This window comes from Saimiri boliviensis, chromosome 13, assembly GCF_048565385.1.
Source record: "Saimiri boliviensis isolate mSaiBol1 chromosome 13, mSaiBol1.pri, whole genome shotgun sequence".
Classification (NCBI taxonomy): Eukaryota; Metazoa; Chordata; class Mammalia; order Primates; family Cebidae; genus Saimiri; species Saimiri boliviensis.
The window spans coordinates 46863624-46878812 of NC_133461.1; the positions used below are offsets into that span (position 1 = coordinate 46863624).

General features: G+C 36.9%; 1 protein-coding gene and 1 non-coding gene across 3 annotated transcripts in view; one reads left to right on the top strand and one right to left on the bottom strand.

The window, feature by feature from the left end:
* Positions 1–6990, top strand: part of DSC3 (desmocollin 3) — a 50952-nt gene extending 43962 nt beyond the window's left edge. The window contains exons 15-17 of one of the 2 annotated variants that reach the window (XM_010335476.3): positions 1076–1333; positions 3610–3652; positions 3735–3815. In XM_010335476.3, coding sequence (XP_010333778.1) covers positions 1076–1333; positions 3610–3636 — 285 coding nt within the window. In that variant the 3' untranslated portion in view covers positions 3637–3652; positions 3735–3815. Of the gene's footprint in view, positions 1–1075; positions 1334–3609; positions 3653–3734 lie in introns of both variants that reach the window. The other variant, XM_003924761.4, reaches the window with a different exon arrangement.
* A 6624-nt stretch (positions 6991–13614) lies between these two features.
* Positions 13615–13722, bottom strand: LOC120361711 (U6 spliceosomal RNA). Its single transcript, XR_005577849.1, has one exon. It is a non-coding gene; the product is annotated as a U6 spliceosomal RNA (small nuclear RNA).
* Positions 13723–15189: the final 1467 nt, after the last annotated feature.

Consider the following 15189-nt stretch of genomic DNA (forward strand, 5'->3'; position numbering starts at 1 on the left):
TTAATGTTTCATCAAGCCTTTTTCATTTTAAAGCATTTCTTTGACTCTGTCATCCTCTAGTTTTCGCCACATCTGTCTTTTTCTTTCAAACTGAACTTTTGTGAAGAAAACATTATATTTGATTTCTCTATACTACTACTTCCTGCTTACTCAGCACTCCTTGGATATCCTTTTGACAAGGGTTTTTAATGGCCACTCTTACACTTAAATCCAATGGACACTTATACTTTAATTGAACCCATTCTTACCTTGCTCTGATTTTTCTGCTGTTAACATCATTGGCTGCTCCCCACTCTTCACCATATTCTCTCTTCATGGCTTCAGAGTCCTGCCTCTTTGGTTTTCTGTTACCTTGATGGCTACTCACATCTCTCCTGTCACAGCCATGCTTCTCTTATCCACCCCTTAAAATGTGATTTTTCCTGTTGTTCTAGCCTTAGCCCTTTTTCTTTCGGTTGACAATTTTCTCTGGATAGGCCATCTTTTTCTTTCTTTCTTTCTTTTTTGAGAGTGAGTTTTGTTCTTGTCGCCCGGCTGGAGTGCAATGGCACCATCTCCGCTCACTGTAACCTCTGCCTCCCCTGTTCTAGCGATTCTCCTGCCCCAGATTCCGGGATAGCTGGGATTACAGGCGTACGCCACCATGCCCGGCTAATTTTTTGTATTTTTAGTAGAGACAGCGTTTCTTCATGTTGGCCAGGCTGCTCTCAAACTCCTGACCTGATCCACCCACCTCGGCCTCCCAAATTACCGGGATTATAGGCTTGAGCCACCAAGTCCGGCTGACATCCCACAGTTTCTAAAGTTTACCGTGTCCAAACTTTAGTTGCCCACTCTCCTCTGTTCTTTAAAAATTACCCAGTCTGAGGTATCCTGTTACAGCAGTACAAAATGAATGAAGATGGCATCAGTGCACATAATTAGAAACTGATAAATGTCTGTTGAATGAATGAATGAATGAATGAATGAATGAATAAAAGGTTGGATAAATGTTCTCTCTCCTTTGCATCCTCATGACAATTTAAAACGCATTTCCTCTAAACATGAATTTTTTAATTTTATTTTATTATTTTAGTGTTCTGCCAATGGATTTATGACCCAGACTGTCAACAACTCTAGCCAAGGTTTTTGTGGTACTGTGGGATCAGGAATGAAAAATGGAGGGCAGGAAACCATGGAAATGATGAAAGGAGGAAACCAGACCTTGGAATCCTGCCGGGGGGCTGGGCACCATCACACCCTGGATTCCTGCAAGGGAGGACACACGGAGGTGGACAACTGCAGATATGCTTACTCGGAGTGGCACAGTTTTACTCAGCCCCGTCTCGGTGAAGTGAGTTTCCATAGGTGTTTTGACTCTAAAATTTAAATCTCCAAATGCAGAAAAATAGAAAATACAAGTTAACATATATTTTCAGAAACTGCTTTTCCACCCTATTTTGTGGGCCCTCTCTTGCTTGCTTTGTTCATTTTCCTGTGTTCTTTTATTTTGTTACATTATTTAATTTAAAAGAAATTTTATTTAGTTTGTCATATTTCACGTATAGAATCCCATAAATATTGGAAGTTTTTATTATTCTTCACTAATGTCTCATTTTTAGTGGTGCATTTACCTCATGACCCTTTTTGATGTAGAAGAATGTGAAAGCAATTCTAGTTCATCACAATTAAAAACTTTTCAAATGAAATCTGTATTTCTCTGTGAAAACACAAACATTCGTATGCAGTTTTAGGATAAAGATTAAATGGCATGATTTTCATATATATTTATCTTATTGCGTCTTATTGCAAATTGACAAATTATAATTGTTTATGTTTATGGGGCACAAAGTGAAATTATGATTTATGTCTGCAAGGTAGGATGATTAAATCACACTTAACAGATGCATCACCTCAAATACTTTTCTTGTGAGAACATTTGAAATGTACTTTCTTTGCAATTTTGAAATGTACAATACACTATTATTAACTAAAGTCACCATTGCATGACATGTTTTAAACATACAAAGCACCAGGCAAATATAAAGTGCTTTTACTCTAAGGAAACCAATAATATAAAAGAAAGAAGGAATTAAAATAAGGAATTATCTGTTCACATCAAAATCCCCTATGAATTTGAAGCTTTTTAATTTTTTTATTTTTTCCTTTTTTAAGACCGAGTCTTGCTTTGTTGTTGAGGCTGGAGTGCAGTGCTGCAATCTCTGCTCACTCAGACTTGACTTCAGGGGCTCAGGTGATCTTCCTACGCCAGCCTCCTGAGTAGCTTGGACTACAGGTGTGCACCACCACACCTGGCTAATTTTGTATTTTTTGTAAAGAGTGGGTTTTGTCATGTTGCCCAGGTTGGTCTCCAATTCCTAGGCTCAAGGGATCTACCCATCTTGGCCTCCCAAAGTCCTGGGATTATAGGCATGAGCCACTGGGCCTGGCAAAATCCCCTATGAAGTTTTAAAACATACTAATGTCTAAAAGATTCTAATTCAATGAATTTGGGCTTTTTTGTTTGCTTTGTTTTTGCTTTATATTTCTGAGTTGATTCAAATGTGCAGCTACGTAGAAAGCCACTTGATTCTTCTGGTACTAAATTTTTACCTCTTTTATCAGAGAATACCAGTGCCATTGCAGCACAAACACTGGACCTTTAATCCTTGGATGGAATACAAATGGGTGATATTCTGGTATAGGGTTGTATGTTACGTATCCATAGCATTTTGGAGGGTCAAACTCAAGTGTTAATTCTTTTTCTGCTTCTAGACAGTCAGTATTCATATAAGATCAGGTTGAGATGGAGTGAAGCTTAAGACACAGTCTTAGGAGGGTTCCTCCATTGCACACCAGGTAATGGGTAATGGCTAACAACGTCATGAGGAAAGACACAATGTAAGCCATGCCAGTGAGCTCCACATAGGCAAGGAGTGGGCACACGGGTGGGGAAAGGAAGGAGGCGCAGCAGTTGATGAGTTGGCAGACAGGCCAGTGGTGTGGCAGACAGGACAGATGTGGCTGAATGCACGGCCTCTTCATTATAAAAGCCCAGCTTTTGCAATGTGATTATGTTCACTATTTTTAATTCCATTGAACTTTTTGGTGCATCTATATGTTTTGCCATATTTTGGCTATCTTGGAAACTTGATTTTGAAGTTAATGCAGTAAATCCTACCTACTTTATAACTGCATATAATAGTGATTCTGGTTAACATTTATTGTACATTTAATATATGCTGGACATAATATGTGTATTATGCATTATTATTTTGTCATTAATTTCTAAAATAATCTTGTTAGGTGGTTACTGAAATGAAAAGATTTTTGGCCACTTGCCCAAAGCCATATGGCTAGATGATAAAGCCAGAGCTTTGACTCATGACCGAGACTGTTTGACAGCTAATCTCAAAATCCAAACCAGTATGCCTGTTGTCTCTGTTTTTGGACTAGCCTGACCTTTGTATATAAAATTTAGGGATAAGCATTTAATGCTAACTTGAATGTACTTAAATATAACCCTTGTATATATAATTTTTTATTTATATGGATTAATAGAAATGTAAAATATACTGACTTATGGTATGGTTATAATATAGTCCAATCATGTGCATTTTTTGTGTGTAGGAATCCATTAGAGGACACACTGGTTAAAAATTAAACATAAAAGGTAAATAAAAATAAATTTTATGTTCATATATTTAAGTTGTTTAAAACTATAATACAATTTGTTTATTTAAAAAATTTTACAGAAATTGCATCAATGTAATCAGAATGAAGACCACATGCCATCTCAAGATTATGTCCTCACGTATAACTATGAAGGAAGAGGATCTCCAGCTGGTTCTGTGGGCTGTTGCAGTGAAAAACAGGAAGAAGGCGGCCTTGACTTTTTAAACAATTTGGAACCCAAATTTATTACATTAGCAGAAGCATGCACAAAGAGATAATGTCACAGTGCTACAATTAGGTCTTTGCCAGACATTCTGGAGGTTTCCAGAAATAATATTGTAAAGTTCAATTTCAGCATGCATGACTATAACGATTTTTTTTCCCTCAATTTTCAATTATGCTACTCACCGATTTGTATTTTTAAAGCAAGTTGTTGATTATTTTTTTCCAAGAAGTGAAAAATGTTAAAACAGACCACTGGTAAATCTCAGGCTGCAACATTGGATTTCAGGTCTCTAAAGCATCTGCTCTTTGTTACAGATGTTTTCCTAATAAATGTGTGGGATAAATATTAGTCCAACAATAGCTAAGTCATGCCAATATCACATTATTATATATTCACCTCGAGTGATAGTTTAAAAAATAAACAAGAAATATCAGGTATCACTATGTGAAGAAAGTTTTGAAAGAGAAACAATGAAGACTGAATTAAATTAAACATTTTGCAGCTCACCAAGGATTGGGACTCACCCCTATTGCACTACCAAATTCATTTGACTTTGGAGGCAAAATTTGTTAAAGTGACCCATGAAGTAGCAATTTTCTATAGAAATACAATTGGAAATAAATATGCATATGTATATTATTATTAATCAATGCAACATTTAAAATGAAATGAAAACAAAAAGTAAAATGGTAATAATTTGAAACAAGATGGGTACAGTTTGTTTTATAATAGAAAAAGAAGAGAGCTAGGCTTGCTCTCAAATGCTGCATTATAACTGAGTCTATCTGGAAATAGTTCCTGTTCATTTGTGTAATTTGTTTAAAATTGTAAACGAATTAAACTTTTCTGGTTTCTGTGGGAAGGAAAGAGGGAACCCGATGGAATGGTCGGTTAGCTTGCAGTCTGTGCAAAGATTTCTGTATCCACAAGTTGATAGCAAACTGGGGAATGTTCACTGTAGCTGGGGTTCCCTGCTTTTTGGTAGCAAGAGTCCAGAGATGGGGTGTTTTTTTGGGGGGAGGGAAGCTAATAACAAAAACATTGTAAAACTTACCTTTACTGAAGTTAAATCCTTTAATGCTGTTTCTGTTCTCTCTTATATTGACCAACATCTTTTTAATTTAGAACCAAATAACATGTCTTCCTAGAATTTAGAGGCTAGAGGGAGCCGAGGGGGTGGATCTTCCTGACCCAGGGGAGATTGACTGTCCTTAGACCTAAACCCCACAGACTTGACACCTGATCAGGGCCTGGGAGCTGCAAAATTTCATTTCCCTCCTCACTGCCCTTCTTCTGAGTGGCGTTGGTGGGAATCAAGGAAAGCTAGGCCTTGTGGGCCCCCTTCTTCCGGGTTTCGGCTCACATTGTCAGCAACACCTCCAGTGGAGACCCCCTTAAGTAACAAATACGCCAGGCTTTCCATCATCCTTTAGTTAATTAACTAATTAATATTTAATCAGTTTGCTTTCTCCAGAGAAATTTTAAAATACTAGAAGAAACAGGAATTTTGAATGTGTGAAAGAAAAAGATCAAGTTGTCATTTTAGAACAGAGGGAACGTTGGGAGAAGGCAGCCCAAGTAGGGTGTTTGGACAGTCAGAGGGCAGCATGAAGACACAGGCCTTCGGGAGCAAGGGGAGGCCACAGGCAACGTGGGTGGCAGGAAAGGCGACACTGTCTGCTTCATACTTTTTCCTAGGCTGGGCACACTGCCTTTTCCTTTTTTTCCTCAGGCCAATGGCAACTGCCACTTGAGTCTGGTGAGAGATCAACCTCTTTTTGGTTCCCCTTATTTGGAGTGAGAAATCAAGGAGACAGAGCTGACTGCATGATGAATCTGAAGGCATTTGCAGGATGAGCCTGAACTGGTTGTGTAGAACACACAAGGCATTCATGGGAAATGCTGTATTCCTTCTGCAGCCCTCTGGATGCTAAGAAACTCTGTCGATTAAATGTGTATCTAAAAATCGGATTATTTCTACATTTTCTGTTTTCTAATCTGATCTTGAAATCTATGTGTTTTAGACTTAGACCATTTATTTTCCTTTTAAAGTCGTCATTTTGAGCATGTATGAAAGTTGATCATACGAACTGGATCAATCTTGAAATACTCAACTAAAAGACCGTCGAGAAGCCAGGGGGAGAAAGAGCTCAAGGCACAAACTATTGCTCTGAGAATGGAATTCTCTGCAAGCCTAGTTGCTGAAATTGCCTGCCGTAACCAGAAGCCAGTTTTATCTAATGGCTACTGAAACAAGCCCTGTGTTTTGCGCACTCCCTCACTCTCCAATAAAAACCTGCCACTTCCCCAAGACCTCACTAGTGCCGATAAACTTTCTCAAAGAGGAACCAGCATGACTTCCCTTTTTGTAAAACCTCTAACCATCTCTTTGTTCTTTGGACATGCTGAAAACCACCTGATCTGCATGTATGCCCTAATTTGTCATATTTTTCTCCCAAATAAAAATTTAATGATAGGGATTCATTGCTGTATTTTATTTGACTTTCACATATGTAGTATTATCTTCTTATATATGTAAGGGGAAATTTGTGGTATTTGAATGTGCAAGAAAGTACATTTTTAAAGCTTTCTTTTTTCCCCCAGTGAATGCTTTTGAATTTTTTATGTAAATGTACAGATTGTTTTTTCTTATTTTCATAAGGAAGCAGCCATCTAAAATGCAGTGGGGTTCATTATACAATGTTTTAAACAGAGCTTTAATATTGCTATTAAAAGAAATGACTTTGTTTTTAAAGAAACTTGGCTGGTTAAAATAAGCAGACATTGGATGTGTAAAGTAATATTTACAGATATGGGGGATGTAATGGAACCAGGTGAACTTGGTTTCTTGTTTTTGCTGTATTGAGAGATTAAATAATTCTAAGATGATCACATTGCAAAATTATGCTTATGGCTGGCATGGAAATAGAAATGCTCAGTTATGTCTTTGTTGCCTTAATGGAGAATATTTTGTACAATGGGTTATTATCAAATTGTCAATATCATTAACATATAATGTTGGGAAGAGATCACTATTCTGAAGCACAACTTTGCAAATGAGTATCTATGTATACATATGTATAATAAATTTTGATTGAGTATTAAATGTATTAGAAGGTGGTTATAATTGCAGAGTATTCCACAAATAGTACATTGACAGGGGTTTTACTTTGAGGAGCAGTGCAGTCAAGGGAAAGCATGAATTAAAAAGAAAAGCAGGCAACATTGCAGTCTTGATTCTGCCACTGACAGGGTAGATAACGCCTGAACTTTAATCACGAGATGATCCAACCAAATAAGGTGCTGTGTGTTTCACAATGAATCTTTTCACCATGCATGAGTGTGCTCCCCTACAAACGTAAGACCCATCATTTCAAAAATGTATTCGTTATATCAAAAGCCTTAAATTTTAGTGTAAGTTGAACCAAAATGTTCAATTCCAGTGACTTCTATTGTAACCATTAGTTTTGTGTATGGCTTCAAGAATGTTCATTGGATTTTTGTTTGTAATAGCAAAGTACCAGCTGAATTTCACGTGCCCCTCAGTATTGATTTGACTGAATATTGGGTCATAACGGTTGGGAAGCATGGACCCTAGAGCCAGAATGCTTGGATATGAATCCTGGATCTGTCACTTACTTTCCGTGTGACCTTTGAAAGGCTGCTGTTCCCTCTCTTAGCTTTCTCATTGGTGAAATCAATGAACAATGCCAACCTCATGGGGTTGTTTGATGATTAAGCTAGTTAATATACTTAAAGTACATAGAACACTGCCTGCACATAGTGAAAGAATTGTAAGCATGTGGTAGGTGGTAAAATTATGTAGTTGGATATACTACCAAACAATATCTAATCTCTTTTTAGGGGAATAAAGTTTGTGCATATATATATATATATATATATATATATATATATATACAAAAACATGATTTCCAGACAATGGAATTGATAATTTATGCTTTCTGTATTGATTTTTCACAATGAACATTGATAACATTAATTTTATTTTAAGTTCCGGGATACATGTGCAGGATGTGCAGGTTTGTTGCATAGGTAAATGTGTTCCATGGTGGTTTGCTGCACCTATCAACCCAATTTTCTTAAATTAAAAATTAACATTTTTAATTTGAGAAAAAGGTTAATACCAGCCTAGAGAGTTTCTTTTGGCTCTTATATTATTTAGAATTAGGCTTGGTTTCACGGGCAGAAAAATTAAATCGTATTCAGAATATGTTTACAGTCTTCTCTATTCGACAGTTTTATTTTGATTGCACAGGTTTGAATCTCAGAACCTTCTTTTCCCTTTACTTAAAAAAGTAGTAAAATTCATAAAACATGGTTATGAGTGGTTAAAATTCATCATTTCCACCATTGTAAAGTGTCTATTTCAGTGACATTAGTACATTCAAAATGTTGTGCACTGTTACTACTATCTAGTTCTGGAACATTTTCATCACCCCAAGAGGAAAGCTTTTAAGCAATCATTCCCCTCTTCCCTCACTGCATTGTCTTCTGGCCACCACTAATATCTTTTCTTTCTCTGTGGATTTGCCTAGTCTGAACATTCATATAAATGAAATCATACATATATAGCCCTGTGTGTCTGGCTTCTTTCACTGAAACAAGGAAGTTTCATGCATCCGTTTAGTTGGAATGAAATCCTAGGATATCTGAAAAGACTTGTTCAGACTTTTCTCAGAAACAAATATGACTATCAGTCTTCTATCAAATTCAAAATGAGTAGTTTTAAAAGGAAAATCAAATGAGATAAAGCAAAAATCAATCTGATAATGAGTATAACAGTATATATAAATACTTGTTATTTGTGGAAGCATCATATCTTTTTGGCAAATATTTACAGCTATAAAAATTGGCTAACGTAAATAGTCACAAAGGAAACTGACAATGCAAATACTATCAATGGTTTAACTTTAAATAAGCCACCAATTAATCAAATGATTCAATTTTGTATTGTGAAAATAAGCAGAAAATTATTCTTATTACAATAATTTTAATGAAATAATTTAAAAAATAGTTTAACTTTGCTTTGGAAAAATTAAAATTGTTTAATTTTATTTAAGCTGAAAAATATCTTTTGGATAAAAATTTCTCAATCCGGGCATAATTCTAATTATAATATCTATACTTAAAATGGTAAAACCTTCTAAAAATTTGAAACTTGATTGAAAATCTGCTGTTGTTCAGATCTGAACTATCCAAACGGATCCATCTTTCTGTCAAGCTGCTCTGTACATTAGTCAGCATGTTGTCTAAAATAGAATCAGTTCTGGAGGGTAATGTCTGCTGAAAATAACATGCTACATTGCTATGCCAGAATATGTTCTGTGTAACACCATTGAACAACTTTAGGGAGTCCTTGCCTAGACTTTATACATTCATATTGAGAGTGGCTTTCAGTGAAATACTAGCTTCTGCTCTAAAATTAATTCACCAAAAACATAGCAGCATCAAATCTACTTAAAAATTATCACATTTTCCTCTATATAAGATTCTCTTTCTCCCAGACTTTGCTTATTGAGTTTCAAGAAATCGCCCAGGAGCTTGTGCCCCTGTCCGTTGGCTGCCCAACATTTTACCTTCCAGAGAACAGAGAGACAACAGGATTTAGTTTGGGCAACAGGGATCACCTGGGAAGATGGGGAAGAGATTAGCTATTTTTCTGCAGAAGTATGAGATTATAATACACATAGAAATTCTGTAACACCTTTTCTTCTTTTCTGGTAGTTCAATTTGTTCTTATTACCCAACTCCCATCCCATTTAAGCAACTATGTGTCTCTGTTTGTTAGATACTATCTAGGTATATAATAAAATTAACACGGAAATTCCTAGCCTAAAGCTCCCAGGTGACCATGACGAGAGTAAGGGCTGCCTCAGTGACTACCTGTGTAAGTTTATGTCCAAACGCCAGATGCTGTCCTTACCCAGAGCTCTCATTACCCTATAGAAGTAGGCAAAATCTACACTCAACCTCAGAAACACCAGTCTGAAGATAAAATCCCAAAAGACTGAGATTTATCTTCTGATATTTTGGCTCAGTTAGGACTTGAAATAGAAATTGACTAATAGAAAAATGAAAGAAGTTAAATTTCTGGAACATAAGAGAAGTGAACTGAGATTCTTACCTACTAGTCAAACAACTGGAAATTAGTGAGAGAGAGGTAATAAACATTTCGTTTCAGGATAAACTGTTTGCCTTTTTCTTTCTTTATGTTTATTTATTTATTTATTTATTTATTTATTTATTTATTTAGAGGGGTAGCTTATGTAAGTTCTAAGTGAGTCCTCAAGGTGGGAGAACCTTGGTGTTCTGCCTTTGCCTCTGGGCACCAGTGTGCATGGCTCCCTTTCAAGTATCTACAGGAAAGTGGGGAACACACCCTTCAGTGACTCAGACCTCTCCCATGCCCATGAACAAATAGGAATAGACACGTGGGAGTGGACAGATAAATTGACAGTGCCAGGATTGTTGTTACTACATGCAACTTCAAAGAGAAAAGGATCTTCAGAAACCAATTTGAAGAAAGCTACAGCTGCAACTTACCCATTTCAAGAATATTTCTCTGCCCCGCATGCACAATGCAACCACAGTGGGAGAAAAATACGCACTTTGAACACTATAAACCAGTGTTTTTATTGGTTCAAACTAATAAATGAAATATGATTCCACAAGGAATCTGAATATTTTGCTACTGAATTCTCATGTAATTTATATTGATTCTATTGTGTTATTTTCCAAATGCCTTAAGGTAAATGTGTGTTGTGCAATGCAAACATATAATTTATTTTATTAAAAGATAGATTTTAGTTTTAGCCTTAATAGATTCAATTCCTATACATATGTAATCTGATTCTGCCTACACTACATTATTGGTTATAAACTTGTGCTGTGACATTAAAATTATGGCTCATAGACTTTTCAGGTTTCTGTGACATGATGTGATGGGTTCCAAGCTAAAGAGCAATTTCACAGAAATTTCGAATACACTAAGGTCTCTCAGTTTCTTTTTCTTAATGTGAATCATCACAGACACTTTAAAGCAGATATATAATAATACAACTTTATTTGGGGAAATATAAAAAATGGTCTTAAGCATATAAGGAATAGGAAGAGAAAAAACAGAGAAGAAAGAAGTGACATGAATTTTCTTAGAATTTTAGTTTAGTCACATTTTCGTTCTGTGGTTCTACCTTGGTGAAGCAGGATATTGCTGATCCGCAAAGACAGTGATGTCTCAGAGGAGTGTAAAATGAATACCTCTCTGAGTCTAAACTTAAAATGTTTCAAAAGAATGCCACTCACCTCATCCTTTCGATCCAGAAAGATCACATATCATTTAGAAGGAATTAGATTTTATTTATGTGTTAATTTAGGCTACAAATTGTATTATCAATCACAAATTCAGATGTAGAAAATATGCTTCAATTTTTTTCATAACTTTTTTCTTTATCTTGACATCCTCCCCATTTAGGCAGGTAGCAAGAGTGAAATAAAAACCTAATTTTATTAGATTAAGATTAGAGTTCTCCTCATTCTTCTATTCCTAGATTGCGTCTGAATTTCAAGGATTATACGCCCCTTCAATTAACTGGAAATCAGAGTGAAGGATTTCTGCTCTTCAGATCTTCAGATCAAGAACTTCTCAATTTTTTTAAAATAGTATTTTATACTAGTATTTCAAAAAGTTGTAATTTTTGAATCTAACCAATCTTTCTAACCAGATTTTCTTGGTAAACCAATTAAGTAAATGATGTCAGCAAGCTAGAGTAATTTCCTATCTCCAGTCTATACATCAACATGCGTACCAAACGTGTAACAATAGAATCAGATGATTATCTTGATAGCTGAGGATTAGGCAGCAAACAGTGATCTAAAGAGAAGGACAGCACATAAACACACACATATACACACACACTTGCAGACATACATGCACACACACGCATACACACATGCACACACAGATACACATGCACACATACATGCACATGCACACACATGCACACATGCATACACACAGACACCCATGCACACACACACACTGACAGACATGCACACACAGACACATATACACATACACATGCACATAACACTCATGCATACACATGCGGGCACACACATGCACATGCACACACATGTACACACAAGCACATACACACTCACACACAGGCATAGACATACACACACACACACACACAGGCAAAATACAATCTTCAAGTTTGAATGCTACTTATGTTTTAAACAGGTACAATAATTGTTTGACTCACCAGGAAAAAAATGTTTAACTTTCCAAGTGACCTGGGTAAGCTGCTTAGTTTCTCTGTGTTTCAGTTCATTGTCTAAAACAGGGTGCTTCATTCAATTGCTCATTTATTCAGTCATTCAAACTTCGACAAATATTTCCTGGTGAACTACCACATGCCAAGCACACACAGTTCCTGACGCTAAAGATGCAGCAGTGAACAAAACAGTCAAAATCTGTGTTCTCCTGTCAATTACATTCCAGAAACGGAGGGGAGACAGGTAATAAACAAATGCACAAATACATGTATAATACTTCATGCGGCAATAAATAATCTGAAGAAAAATAAAGCTAGAGTAAGGAGCACAGAGAATGATGGCAGGTTTTTATTTTATTAAGAGTGGCGGAAGGAGGCCTTTATGAAAGGGCAGTATTTGAGTAGAGACGTGAAGAAAGTGAATGGAAGTGAGGGAGGAAGCCATGTGGGCATGGGGTGAAAACCAAAAGAGAACTTCTGGGGAAAGGAAACAGCTGATTCAAACGCCCTGAGGTGGCATTTTACTTGATATGTTTAATAAAATCGATGCAGCTGAATTTGATTGAGAGAGAGGAAGAGTGGGAGGAGATGAAGAGGAGGCAACAGTGGGAAGCAGGGTCTGTAGGATCATTGACTGTGATAGCAGATGGGAGGCCAGGCATGGCGGCTCACGTCTGGAATCCTAGCACGTTGGAAGACTGAGGTGAGAGGATTGCTTGAGACCAGGAGTTCAAGACAAGTCTGGGAAACACAGTGAGACCTCATATCTACAATTAATTAGCTGGTGCGGTGGCACAGGCCTGTAGGTCCAGTTACTTGGGAGTTTGAGGCAGGAAGATCACTTGAGCCCAGCATTTGGAGGCTACAGTGAGCTATGATTGTGCCACTGCACTCCAGCCTGGGTGACAGAGTGAGATCATGTCTCAATACAAACAAACAAATACAATTTAAAAAGTAATAATGACATGGGATCTCACTTTGAATAAGATCGATTGAATGGTTTTGAGCAGAGAGACATGAGCTATAATAGCTTCGGCACCATAGGTTAAATGTTAGTACATATATTTTCCTCATTTTCTTCTTTCTCCTCCTTTCATCTTCTTTCTTTGACATCTCTTCTTTTTAAAACATTCTTTATTTTTTATTTTTTGAGACGGAATCTCTGTCTCCCAAACTGGAGTGCAGTGCTGTGATCTCAGCTCATTGCAACCTCCGCCTCCCAGGTTCAGGTGATTCTCTTGCCTCAGCCTCCTGAGTAGCTGGGATTACAGGCATGTGCCACCATGCCCAGCTAATTTTTGTATTTTTAGTAGAGATGGAGTTTTACCATGTTGGCCAGGATGGTCTCAAACTTCTGACCTCAAGTGATCCACCCTCCTCAGCCTCCCAAAGTGTTAAGATTACAGGCATGAGCTACCATGCTCGGCCCATTCTTAAATTTATAAGAAACACTTCACAAATCTGTGTGTTATCCTTGTGCTGGGGTTATGCTAATTTCTGTACATTAATGTACAATTTTAGTAAATGTGTTGCAGAAGCAAACACTCGTTTTATTTTCTTCTCCCCAGTCTTCTGCCTCCCCCTTCTCCTCCTTCGTCCTTTGGTGTTATTTTTTCTGCTTATTTGCTCTAACCCAGAGTTAGAAGTGAGTTTGCATCCTGGTTTGTCACTTGCCAGATGCCTTATTTGCATGTCATAGTGGTGGCCCCATGTGAATGACTCTGGCATATCACAGAGAATAGATAAAAAGGCATGAACCAGCCAGTGTTTTTGAGAACCTAAGCTGCCCGGATCCCCATTTGGCATCTTCTTCTTCTAACAATGGGACTCCAACTTGCCTTCTAACGTATCTTCACAGTAATGAGCCTAATCTGATTTCAGATCTGATGTTTTCCCTTCAGCCAGCTTATATCACCTTTGAATGTTTTGTCTCCACCTTAAGTCAGTCCACTCTTGTTACAAGGCTTGGAAAACATCCCCTTCACACAGAGTCTGCATGTCCTTACGAACCTTATGTTATGTATTGGTCCATCTGTATTCCTCAGTCTAGGTCATCTTTTCACTTTCGCACCAACAGTTCTACAACTTACATGCTGGTAAGAAAGATAAAAGATGACATTTACTATAAATACAGGTAAGGACACTCACTTGTCAAATTGTTTTACTATGGAGTGAATTCTATTGCTGTGTTTATGTATGTATCCAAATAACATGTTTGAGATACTTTTTGGAGGTGTCAAACATGAGTAATGTATGATATGGTAATTATTGATCCATTTACTTCATTTTTAATTACTTCAGCTGTATGTTAATTCATAGTTAATACACTGTTTTATTTACTTTGCTTTTCATTTCTTTATTTGAAACCAGATGCTTTATTTTACATACCATAAAATCTCAGTGCAATTCAGGTGTGATGGGCACATATTTATAAGTGCTTTCTTCCTGCTGTTTCTACATGAATCAAATCAATGTACTTGGTCAGGCATGATGGCTCACATCTGTAATCTCAGCACTTTGGAAAGCCAAGGTGGGTGGATCACGTGAAGTCAGGAGTTCGAGACCAGTCTGACCAGCATGGTGGAACTCCCATTTCTACTAAAAACACAAAAACGTTAGCTGGGCGTAGTGGTGCATGTCTGTAGCCCCAGCTACCTGGGAAGCTGATGTAGGAGAATGGCTTGAACCTGGGAGGTGGAGGTTGCAGTGAGCCGAGATCATGCCGTCACGCTGCTGCCTGGGCAACAGAGAAAGACACCATCTTTAAATAAATAAATAAATAAATAAATAAATAAATAAATAAATGTACTTGAGATAATTTCCATGATAAAATTTATTTATTTTCCATACCTTGTCAACATTAGGTTAAAAAAAACCCAGTTTGGGATTGTGGCATAATTTTTTTTAATTCTGTTAAAAATTCTGTAAAATTGGTGAGGTTTTCATCATCAGTTCTGTAAAATTGACGAAGACTTCAGAATAGAGAGGGATCTAAGTGACTTTTTGGAAAAT